Raw genomic sequence first — 12,985 nt, 5'->3', positions numbered from 1 at the left:
AAGGTAGTAAAACAGGGACAGAAACAAAAGGCAGTAAGGGGGAAAGTGTAAGGCAGAGAAGCCATAGTCAAAAATCAAAAAGAGCAACAGTACAAGGTAAAGTGACTGAGAGGAGCTCAGTGAACAGGACCAGGAATACTAAAAGGAATAAAACGGGAAGTAACAACATGAATGGTAAGCGACGCGGCAGGTTGTTACATGAAGATATGGGTTCAACGACAATGAAAATTAGGAGAAAAGTTAAGAGGAAATATAACTTAAGAGAGGTTACTGATCGAGGTGTTAAGATTCAGAACAGAGGTAAAAAAACAAACACAAGTGTACTTTACCTGAATGCTCGTAGTATTCGGAATAAGGGAAATGAGTTGATGGTGCAAATCATCGTGAATGACTATGATTTAGTGGCCATTACTGAAACATGGTTAAAGGATGGTCACGACTGGGAGTTAAATATCCGAGGGTATCAAACTTTTCGGAAGGACAGAGCGGATGGTAAGGGAGGTGGTGTAGCTCTGTTAATTAAGGATGACATCCGGGTAATAGTAAGGGATAACATCGGTGCTGTGGAGGATACGGTTGAATCCATTTGGGTGGAACTCAGGAATAGTAAGGCGAAAAAGTCACTGATAGGAGCAGTCTATAGGCCACCAAATAGTAACATTATGGTGGGGCAGGCAATAAACAAAGAAATAACTGATGCATGTGGAAATGGTACAGCAGTTATCATGGGGGATTTTAATCTACATGTCGATTGGTTTAACCAGGTCGGTCAAGGCAGCCTTAAGGAGGAGCTTACTGAATGTATCCGCGATAGTTTCCCAGAACAGTATGTAATGGAACCTACGAGGGAACAAGCGGTCCTAGATCTGGTCCTGTGTAATGAGACAGGATTGATTCAGGATCATATAGTTAAGGATCCTCTCGGAAGGAGCGATCACAATATGGTGAAATTTAAAATACAGATGGAGGGCGAGAAGGTAAAATCAAACACTAGTGTTTTGTGCTTAAACAAATGAGATTACAATAGGATGAGAGAAGAACTAGCTAAGGTAGACATGGAGCAAAGACTTTATGGTGAAACAGTGGAGAACCTTCCAAGCGATTTTTCACAGTGCTCAGCAAAGGTTTACACCAACAAAAAGGAAGGACGGTAGAAGGAGGGAAAGTCGACCGTGGATATCTAAGGAAATAAAGGAGAGTATCAAATTGAAGGAAAAAGCATTCAAAGTAGCAAAGATTAGTGGGGGACTAGAGGACTGGGAAATCTTTAGGGGGCAACAGAAAGCTACTAAAAAAGCTATAAAGAAGAGTAAGATAGATTATGAGAGTAAACTTGCTCAGAATATAAAAACAGATAGTAAAGGTTTCTACAAATATATAAAACAAAAGAGTGGCTAAGGCAAATATTGGTCCTTTAGAGGATGAGAAGGGAGATTTAATAATGGGAGATGAGGAAATGGCTGAGGAACTGAACAGGTTTTTTGGGTCGGTCTTCACAGTGGAAGACACAAATAACATGCCAGTGAAGGATGGAAATGAGGCTATGACAGGTGAGGACCTTGAGAGGATTGTTATCACTAAGGAGGTAGTGATGGGCAAGCTAATGGGGCTAAAGGTAGACAGGTCTGCTGGCCCTGATGGAATGCATCCCAGAGTGCTGAAAGAGATGGCTAGGGAAATTGCAAATGCACTCGTGATAATTTACCAAAATTCATTTGCGTTCATTGGAGTATGGTGTTCAGTTTTAGTCTCCTTACTTGAGAAAGGACGTACTGGCACTGGAGGGTGTGCAGAGGAGATTCACGAGGTTAATCCCAGAGCTGAAGGGGTTGGATTACGAGGAGAGGTTGAGTAGACTGGGACTGTACCCGTTGAAATTTAGAAGGATACGGGCGGATCTTATAGAAACATATAAAATTATGAAGGGAATAGATAGGATAGATGTGGGCAGGTTGTTTCCACTGGTGGGGGAAAGCAGAACTAGGGGGCATAGCCTCAAAATAAGGGGAAGTAGATTTAGGACTGAGTTTAGGAGGAACTTCTTCACCCAAAGGGTTGTGAATCTATGGAATTCCTTGCCCAGTGAAGCAGTAGAGGCTCTTTCATTAAATGTTTTTAAGATAAAGATAGATCGTTTTTTGAAGAATAAAGGGATTCAGGGTTATGGTGTTCGGGCCGGAAAGTGGAGCGGAGTCCACAAAAGATCAGCCATGATCTCATTGAATGGTGGAGCAGGCTCGAGGGGCCAGATGGCCTACTCCTGCTCCTAGTTCTTATGTTCTAAAGCATTCCCTCCCACAATAGCTCTTTAGCCACGTGTGCAACTGTACTGTCCCACCTTCCCCAGAAGCCATCCCAGTGATCCATTAATCTAAAGCACTCCCTCCCACAACAGCTCTTTAGCCATGTGTGAAACTGTAATATCTCCCTGTTCCAAACCTCACTAATAATAATAATCTTTTTATTGTCACAAATATAAAGTTAATGTGAAAAGCCCCTAGTCGCCACATTCCGGCGCCTGTTACAGGAATTGAACCCGCGCTGCTGGCCTTGTTCTGCATTACAAACTAGCTGTTTCGCCCACTGAGCTAAACCAGCCCTAGCACTTGCCATGGAAGTAATCCTGAGATTACTACCCTTGAGGTCCTGCTTTTTGGCTCCCGACCCAACTCCCTGAATTGTCTTTGCAGGACCTCTTCCTGCCTATGTCCTTTCCTATCTTTCCTGAACACCTTGTAAGCAGGAATATTTAACATCTAGTCCTGCTCTTCTTTGACCCAGGTCTCTCTTTCATAGCTACATCATATTCCCATCGCAATCTGCACTTGTAATACATCAATCTTATTCACATACATGCATAGTGATCCTGATTTAGACGCTTTTAGTCAGACCCCACCTGAATTTACTATTCCTTACTCTTTCCTAATAGTCTGTGCACCTTGGTATTCCTTTGATATTTTCTCCCAGTCCCCACACCCTTGCGGTGTTAGTTTAACCCCCCCCCCCCCCCCCCCCCCCCCCCCCCACCTCCCCCAACAGCACTATCCCCAGCAAGGAACACAGTTCCTGTCATATTTAGGTGCAACCCATCTGGCCTGTACAGATCCCACCTCGCTCAGAGCTTGCCTCTGCTTGCCCAGTTCATCAGCTTTATTTTTTGGGGCACCAGACCTAACTTGTACAAGATAGGACTGCTGCCGGTCTCTCGGGCATCCAGCTTCACAGAGCTGTGGTCTAATTGAAGGCCAGCAACTCTACATATCAAAGGAACTAGCTGAAGCAGTGGCCACTGCTGGTGCTGCAGGTAAGCCAAGGAGGTGGTCTTAGTGATGGATGTGGACATTTGAGATCGCCCAAGATCTCACTCTGGCTGGACTAACAAGTCCCAGCGAGGGGATGGTGGTGGGAGAATGTATCCGAAGAGGGGCCTCTGATTGGATCTGGATCCCTGACAAAAGGCAATCCCTGCAACCAGCAGCCCACTGGGTTAACTCTACCAGGTTCTATGAAGAGTACCAGCCTAGTTATAATTTCGAGCCAGTCTTTCTTTAACATTCACAGGCACAGACTTCTCCTTCCTCCAATACAGGTGGAAATCTAGCCACCCTGCCACTCAAAATCATGGTGCGGGTGGGTGCTCCAGGCGTCAATAGCATGACATCCTAATTTATGGCTCCACACACCTACTTTCCTGGCTGTGGGTGGCGCAGAAAATTCAGCCCCAAAACTGCTGGTAACTCTCAGTATGCAGGCAGCACAGTGGCCTAGTCGTTAGCACAGCTGCCTCACAGCACGGAGGTCCCAGGTTCGATCCCGGCTCTGGGTCACTGTCCAGGTGGAGTTTGCACATTCTCCCAGTGTTTGCGTGGGTTTCGCCCCCATAACCCAAAGATGTACAGGCAGGTGGATTGGCCATGCTAAATTGCCCCTTAATTGGAAAAAATGAATTGGATACTGTAAATTTTTTTAAAACTAATTCAGTACACACTTTGCCAAGATATCAACAAGTGGCAACCATGTTACAGTAATGTTCACAAAAGCAAGAAAAAAAAATTATGTCTGTTGATTACAAAAATATCTACCAAATCCTACCTGGAACAATGAGTTCAGCACTATCAACTGCCACTTTCTCATCCTCTTTCAGTTCCTCCTTAGAGTCTTCAGACGCAATTAGTGGAACAGGATTACTCTCTTCACTTTCTTTCAGGATGGCAGTATTGTCACTCACTTCCTGAGGCAGCTCGAGACAAACCTTGTGCCTTTTTGTTCCTATTCGATGCTTTATCGGACTGGATAATAAAAAAAGTGATTTCGCAATTTTTTTTTCTAAAAAAGCATATCAAAAAGATCTGTTGTCTACAAACAGAAAAATCCTTTCCTCACTGAACAATAATTTTGGTGCTACATTTCACTAATTTCTTCTTCTACTTTCCACAGCTGGTTTCATTTTCTGGAGTATGATGGCCTATCTTTGTGCGTTAACAGGTGCTTCCACTGTACAGCATTGCACCAGAAACTTCCTGGGCTGTATGGTCTAGTGTTGTACAGATCATTTATGGTTATTAACAAATATATGTTTCCTCAGCTGCACTAATGGAATGGACAGATAATGAGATTCTCCCCATAATGGTTCATTAAAATCATGAGAAGCAATATGCTTAAATATAGTTTAGAGCTCGCATTACTTTTACGGATTACATATATAACCTTGGGGGACGTATTACTTAGCAGCTATCCAGGCAGCAACATGATGTCACTCCAAATTAAGTTTTCAAACACAAAATGTTGACACACTTCAAGTATGCAAATCTAAATGAAGATCTAATTTCTTACTTGGCATACTACTTGTATATTTTTGCAATGTGTCGAGTTAGTGATTAAATATTTCCAAGCTTTATTTCTGCAAAGAGATCTTAACATGTCCATCCTGCCACCACTTTGCTCGTTGCATACAATAAATCAATGTTTGTTTGCAAACTGAATCAGTGAATGCTCATATAAAATAACTTACGAGTCAAGCAGAATCAGTTAGTCATGTATTTCCGTAAAATGGCCAACTGTCAGAAAATTGTTCTCTTAAGGTACCATGGTCAGATTGTCCAATAATGGGGCTATGTCCCCACGCCAGCGTCAAAACGCGGGCGTTTCACTCTGGACTTTCAGTAAGAAAGTCCAGAGTGATTCTCCAATTTGCAGGGGGCTAGCAGGGCCTTGGAATGCTCCTCGCAGCTCTGGCTGCGGATACGGGGCCGTGCACTTCCGATCGGGAGTCGCCCTCGCAGAATCGCCGCGGGGGCCTTTGTCAATGCCCCCCTACCTGGCTGCGTTGACCTAGCGCGATTCGCAGCAATTCTCCGGGGACCGTAGAATCACGGGAGAGGCGTTGCGCTGGATTTCGGCGTCACCGCCCATTCTCCACCCCCACGCCGATCGCAATTTCGGCGCAGAGACTCTGAGAATCCCACCCCATGTCTCCTACTAAAGGTTAAATAAACTGCTTGCTAAGGAAGAGTATTAAAGATGGTGCAGGACAAAGCGTTCAAACCATAGGCAATAGGAACTGCTTGCCAGAATCTTTGATTAGTTGACTAAGCTACTTCCTTATATGGTGAATGATGTAGGAATAAAATGTTTTTTAAAATTCCACAATTTACAATTTTTTGTTTTCATAGAAAGCCAAATTCCACTGCTGCAGCTTCACAATTAAAGCAAAAAAATAAAATCCATCACGCGAAAAGATGGAAATAGAGATTTGAACTTAAGCACCACAGGTTATAAACTACCAGTTACTATTACTGATACCTGTTGTACCTATGCTAAGAAAGGCTCATCTAACTTTTCCCCTTTGAAAATGGACATAATAAAAAATACATTGGAGCAGTGATTAACAAAGTGGCATTTCCCTATGAGACTTAACCAGCTTAGCACCTGAGAGGTCCAAGCAGTAGAAAATATTCTACCTTTTTATTTCATCATGGTCTTCCTGCTGGGTGGATACTTCTTTCTCAACTTTGCCATCCAATTCAATTTCAGCTGCATCAGCATCCTGGTCCTTCAAACTCTTTGTAGTTACAGAGTTTAACTCTTCGTCAAGAAATTCAACTGCTTCTGGAGTGGCCCGTGTGTGATCAATGAAAATAGTATCTTTTCCTACTTTCCACAACTTGTAACGTTCAGGCTGAAACTTGCGCACAAAAACATCCATCGAAATTTTTACCATATCCTTCCTGCATGAGCACTGGATAATAAAAAGTTATCATTACCATAATGCAGTGGAAATAATCAAGTAAGTAAAAGACCACAAAATGTGGTCTTGTATCCGTGGTGTGCAATGCACAAGAAATAGGAACAATGGCAAGTACAATACAGAATAATGCAACGTCTGACTATTATATTATAATAGCATATATAATGCGAGTTCCAATCGGATTAGTAATATACCAAAACTGGTACGGATATTTTTCTCGTCAAATGCAACATGAAAATCTCTGCAGCGTCAACAAATCAATAAACTGTTTTATAAACAATTGAAGTATGGAGTTCAAAAAAAAAAATCAAAATTAGCTGATGACACTTGAAACCCTTTCTCCTTTCTCTGGAAAAAAAAAAGTGTCTACTCTAATCAAATTTCCTCTCCGGAAGAACATAACCAATTTTTTTCCTCTCGTTCTTATTTTCTTTGCTACTCAAGTCATCTTGACCATAAACGGTACACTTTCTACATTGGTTGGTTAGATCATTGTCTCCTGTTGTGTATTGGCAAAGGATATTTTTAAATCCTACATGATGTGCATACGTCTGTTTCACACTAATGGTAACACTTTATTACAAATACAAAATAGTTTTTAAGAAAAGCTAATGACTAAACCTGAAGCCGTCGAAATTTACAAGCAGTTACAACTACTCTGAACTTGAGCAATTTATATTTGATCAGGATTTGTTAAAGAACAGGCCAAGTTAGCAGCTAAACATAGCAACTGTGCTTCAAATTACAGGCTATGAGTAATGATGCTGGAAATCGGTTATGGTAAACTGGAATTGCAGGAGATTTTACTCCCAGTTCAGAGGTGCCTCATTTACTATAACATTTTTCTTTACCCAACAGATAAGTGACTATTTTCAAACTGCTACAGATTTTAAATGTAAAAGGCTATAAAGATTGATAGCAATTCTAAACGAATCAGTAGTCATACTATCACATGAAATATTAATTTGTACTAATAGCTAACCCAAGAAAATAAGCATTATAAAACCTATGGCACCTCCAGAGATCAATAATAAAATACTATCAAAGAATACGTACTAGAACGGCATGCTTCCCATACTCTATCCATCGAAGTGTGGCAAAGTTTGTTGATTCAGCACAGTTAAAGCCATGGTTAAAGCCTGCATGATAACCATAGGGGAATGTGATCATAAACTCCCCTGCCTCCTGAGTTACCTATGAATTAATTAAAAGATGATTAAAATGTGTTGTTGCCTTAGAATGAATACATTACAGATAAAAATAAGACAAATACCATACAAACATGTAGGACAGCAAATCAACAAAACAAAAAACAGACAAGCTTGAGGATTAACAGCTTAGCAAAATCTTTGTCCATTTTTCTCCCTACTATTGAAGCATAGACATTAAAAATGATTTAGCATTGACAAGAAGTGCATTTAATTTCTGGTACGAAGAGTAACCAGGTCAAGCAGAGCACAAAAAGATTTAAAACAGTTGATCAATAGGCATTTTAGAAATACTGCTAATTTTAAAGAAATTCATTTACCGGAATAGCCGTCGCTGGATAGGCCAGCATTTATTGCCCATCCCTTGTTGCCTTTTGAGAAAGTGGTGGTTAGCTGCCTTCTTTAATTATATAATAATGTTTATTGTCACAAGTAGGCTTACATTAACACTGCAATGAAGTTGCTGCAGTCTGAGGTGCAGGTACACCCAGAGTGCTGTAGTAGACTGGCTGTGTGTTTTGTAAATTGTTTTGATAAAAGGGAGACTCCTGCTCACAAAACACTTTTAAAAAAACGTACTGAGAGAAGCAGTACCTTGCACAAGTTTCTTTCTAACTTGAAGTGGGCAACAGCTGGGCTGGAAAAATTAGGTACTGCCAAAATATGGGGTCAATTTTGCAGCTACCATCTTCAGACCAATAACAGTACAAGTGCAACTGAAGTCAATACGAACAGAAAGATGAATTGTGGATATATTCTACTTCTGGACAGAGATCGACAAACACGTCACTGCTCTACTGGTGATGCAAGCACAAAATTGAAGTAACCAATAAACTTCAGGTTAAAAAAACTGCTTTAAAAGTATTTTTTTTAAAAAGGTGAAAACTGCCTCTGATTCCATATAGAGATAAGAATTTTTTTTAAATATCTAGATAACAGAGTACTAAACATATATAATAAATGTATCTTCCCCATTACTAAACCCTTGTTCAAAAACAGATGACCTAATTATTTTGAGAACAACTATTTCTTTATTCAAAGAGTACAGAAATCGATACTGGCTGAGAAAAACGTTTTCAGATGAAGATTTTAAGTTATTTTATAATTAGTTTCCACAATTCAACAACTGGAATGAGTAGACAATGTGTCTAGAAAAATAATTTGATAATGTTACTTTTGTCTGAATTACTCAAATTATTAAACCTTGTACAGAATCACGTGATTGAAAATTTTGATGTACCTGAATACAGTTGCTCATTCCAGACATTCAACTTTTTAATACCTGAATGAATCAGTAAGATTTATTGCATAATAGGTTTTGGCCATCATATTCAGTATTGGCTCTTCACTAGTTGATTTTGATCAACCAGCGCAACAGCAAATTGTTTTGAAATGAATTGCCATGAAGTAGAGTGCAACAATGGCAGACATTAGCCCACACCTCTATCATATCAATAAAAATAAAAATACCCCCCTGAAGAATTGCTTAGACTAGGATTGTACATCTCAATAGCATTCGGTACATACCCGATCAAATGGGATTCCATATTTCTTGAGAATAGATGGGGATATTAAGGTCATCTTATGCCGCAGAAAAGCTTCACAGCTTTGAGCACTTCCTGGGAAAAAGCCTATTAAAAAAAAAAATCAGCAAGGCTGAAATTATTCATCTCACAAAGCATTTACTAAACAAGACAAAAATCAAGGACAAGGAAAGTCTATTTATCTCACTAAATTTCACTCCAGTTTTTCCCAGTCTCGCATCCAACTGCACCTTGAATTCCCCATTACTCAATTCTTATAGTTCATCTGTTAACTCATTCCAACATGTAACATCCTTTAACTAAGCATTTTTAATAAGAGTTTCAAAATTGATTTTCTCATTTTAAACTGTATTACTCCCATAGACAGTGAGGGGAAAATTGTCATGCAAGAAAAGAATGTTATTGTTTAACATGGTCTATTAATACTTGTTTTCTACATACGCAAAGAAACATCTCTAGAAAAGCAGGTATTGTGCCACTGCACCTGGCCACATTAAAAACAGAAAAATGTTTAATACAATTTGCTCTGGCAGTTAAAGTCCAATACACAGATCAAAGGGGTCATGAAAGGAATCCAAGGTCCCGCATAAAGGAAAGTTAAATCTGACCTCCAAATAACAGAACAAAGAAAGTACGGCACAGGAACAAAGCCGTCGGCCTTCCAAGCTTGTGCTGATCATGGTGCCCTAACTAAAAACAAAACCTTCTGCCCTTACTTCCTCTATTTTTTTTTTTTTTTTTTTAATTGTGGCATTTTTGTTATAAATTAACAGAATAAGCAACCACACATCAAGAAAAACAAAACCAGCCAACATGGCCTACATAAACACCCAAACAATAATCCTCCACCAACCTACCCCCACCTTATCCAACATGCCATGCCTCCTCTTTTTAACCCCCCCCCCCCCCCTCCCCCCTCCCACCACCACCAGCAACCCCTGCTGACAGCTTAGTCCGAAGTCGATAAACGGCTGCCACCTCTGGGCAAACCCTTCCATCGAGCCCCTCAGGGTGAACTTAATTTTCTCAAGCCTGAGAAACTCCGTCACTCACTTGCTCATACCCCCGACTTTGGGGGCTCCGAGTCCCTCCATGCTAGTAAGATCCGTCTCCAAACTACCAGAGGGGCAAAGGCCAAGACATCGGCCTCTCTCGCCCCTTGGGATCCTAGGTCTTCTGACACACTAAAAAAATTGCTGGACTCGGACCACCCTTACCTTTAGTACCTCCGACATGAAGTTGTGTATCCCACTATTTCCTCCCAGATACCTCTGAAATGTTGCTAATATGCCTGCTTCCACCACATTCTCTGGCAGCGCGTTTCCAGGCACTCACCACTCCCTGCGTGAAAAACGTACCCAGCACATCTCCCTTAAACTTTTCCCCCTCTCACTTTGAACTGGTGCTCCCTTGCAATTGACACTTACACGCTTGGAAAAAGCCAGACTATTCACCCTGACTATGCCCATGATGATTATAATTTCATATGCAAGTTTGATGTTATATAGCATAAAATTTGATATTTTAAGTGTTGGATATTTGAAGTTGTGGAGAAAAAAAAGAATGATCAACTTATTCTTGATTTATACCCATTCTTTGGTGGCTGATGCGGCATCTGTGGCTTCAGTTGACATACTGTCACTGTTTTTTGTGGGTCGTTTATGAAGCAGTAAAATTTGCCTTTTTTTTTGTTGTACTTATTACATGTCAAGGTGGAGATGGTGTTGTTAGGCCTTCAAGAGCTGCTCCTGTTCTCTGGTGATAATGTCCCCACAATGGTGTTAGGTGGCAATATGTGATTGAGGGACTGTGGATTCAATCTGAAATTGGCCATCAGTGATATTACTCAATGATAAAATTGCTTAAAACACAAGATAAATAGTGCCTACCAAAATTATTCAAGTAATTCTATTTTCCCAAAATTATATTTTCGTCACACTTCTGTGAACAAATGTAAATATTGCCACGGTCCCAGAGGACCACAGGCTGCTCTTCCCTTTGTGAGCTGACTGGTGGCGATTTAAAAAGCTGAGGGTCACCACACTTCAGGTGAGAGGAAAGGTTGAGGAGGCGGAGCCTTCATGAATAACCTCAGCCTGTGCGGGAATTGAACCTGCGCTACTGGCATCACTCTACAAGAATTGAAAGTATCTGGAAAGAGTACGGATATTGAATAGATTTCTCGCACGGTAAAAGGTTGCATTTGTTTGTTTGCATTTCTTATTATGTAACACTTGCTGCCACTTTTTGTTGTCTTAAACCTGCTTAAACTGTTGTCTTCGATTATGAATGGGTCAATGTTTACTTCATGTACAACTGGACACATTTGATTAAATGTGCCTGCAATGCAGTAAAGGTTAAAGTAACTTGTATTGTTCCAATCTCTTTCCCTCAAAACGAAACCAGTAAACAAGATACTCAGACCCCTTTTATGGTCTTAAACCGAAGCAGTAGAACTGAAGAGTAGGGAATGGTTGAATCACATTGAAAACAGCCATTAAATTACTCATCAGAATCTTCCAAAGACTTGAGGAAACAATTAATCCTAAATGACTAAATGTGAGAAGAAGTGGGCAGCACGTGGCGCAGTGGTTAGCATGCTGCCTACGGCACGGAGGACCCGGGTTCGAATCCCGGCCCTGGGTCACTGTCCGTGTGGAGTTTGCACATGCTCTCCGTGTCTGCGTGGGTTTCGCCCCCACAACCCAAAGATGTGCAGGTTAGGTGGATTGGCCATGCTAAATTGCCCCTTAATTGGAAAGAAAATAATTGGGTACTCTAAATTTATAAAAACAAAATGTGAGAAGAACATACAAATAATGAGAAATTAAATACTGCATGTAAAGAATGTTTCCTGCCCTTCCTTTCCCCAGTAACTGGTATTTATATGCACAAAGTAAGGTTTTAATTTACATATTTCACAATTAAGAATTTATAGGATTTGAAACACCTCCACTAAAGTGTATAATTCAAGCACATTTCAAAAGCCTGGGGTTTAATGCCCTCTCCCGTGAAAAACTGGTCGAAAGGAGCTCCCACCTCTGTGCATTCTGAACAAATGTTGTTTGCAGAACTTCAACTGATGGATCTGTTGAATGGAGAGGTTCTGTGGATTAACCTTTTTTTTTTAAATTTAGAGGACCCAATTCATTTTTTTCCAATTAAGGGGCAATTTTAGTGTGGCCAATCCACCTAGCCTGCACATCTTTGGGTTGTGGGGGCGAAATGCACGCAAACACGGGGAGAATGTGCAAACTCCACACGGACAGTGACCCAGAGGCGGGATCGAGCCGTGAGGCTGCAGGGCTAACCCACTGCGCCACTGTGCTGCCCTAACCTTTTCTAAAAAGACCTTGGAATGAATTTTCAAAAGCCCTCTTTCATGCATGGTTAAAATAATAAATAACTGCTGTTTTCGATTATGAATGGGTCAATGTTCACTACTTGTACAGTTGGACAAATATGATTAAAAAGTACCTACAATGCTCTACAGATTAAAGTAACTTGCATCTTTCCAATCTCATCCCCTCAAAAAGAAACTAGTAAATAAGATACTCCGACCCCTTTATGTCAAGTGCATGAATTAGGTGGCGAGACCAGACTCTGTGGACTGGACAGCTACACATCAGACGCGATGCCAGCAGCAAGCACCAACTCTCACTGGAACCATTCCAGAATGTGTCTCTACAGTTATTGTCACTAGAGACAGTCTTCCAGGAATACAACCTAATGCCAGGATTCTACACATCTGAAAAGTTGTTTGGCTCAGTCCAAAAAGGTTGCTTACTCCTTCAAGAAGGGCAGGGGTGTAAAGGAAAGATGCAGTTGTTTTAAAATTAATTGAACATATAAAATTGATGGGGGCGGCGAGGTGAGGAGGCACTATGTTGGAGAGAAAATCTTATTACACTTCACAAAATGTCATGCCTTTATCAAGACCACCAATTGCACAGATTCTTTTATAGGAAAAATGGTGGTGTCATGGG

At 40.8% G+C, this 12,985-nt stretch overlaps 1 protein-coding gene across 3 annotated transcripts in view; it reads right to left on the bottom strand.

Annotated features, from left to right (window-relative positions):
- kdm4aa (lysine (K)-specific demethylase 4A, genome duplicate a) overlaps positions 1 to 12,985 on the bottom strand; it is a 129,176-nt gene that overhangs the window by 82,021 nt on the left and 34,170 nt on the right. For all 3 annotated transcript variants that reach the window (XM_072510644.1, XM_072510643.1, XM_072510645.1), the window contains 4 exons: positions 8,983 to 9,086; positions 7,304 to 7,441; positions 5,961 to 6,238; positions 4,093 to 4,289 (listed from right to left, as the gene is read on the bottom strand). In XM_072510644.1, coding sequence (XP_072366745.1) covers positions 4,093 to 4,289; positions 5,961 to 6,238; positions 7,304 to 7,441; positions 8,983 to 9,086 — 717 coding nt within the window. The remainder of the gene's footprint in view (positions 1 to 4,092; positions 4,290 to 5,960; positions 6,239 to 7,303; positions 7,442 to 8,982; positions 9,087 to 12,985) is intronic.

This window comes from Scyliorhinus torazame, chromosome 7 (assembly GCF_047496885.1).
Source record: "Scyliorhinus torazame isolate Kashiwa2021f chromosome 7, sScyTor2.1, whole genome shotgun sequence".
Classification (NCBI taxonomy): Eukaryota; Metazoa; Chordata; class Chondrichthyes; order Carcharhiniformes; family Scyliorhinidae; genus Scyliorhinus; species Scyliorhinus torazame.
Note: the sequence above shows the minus strand (reverse complement) of the source record. Positions and strands in the feature narration are given on the sequence as shown.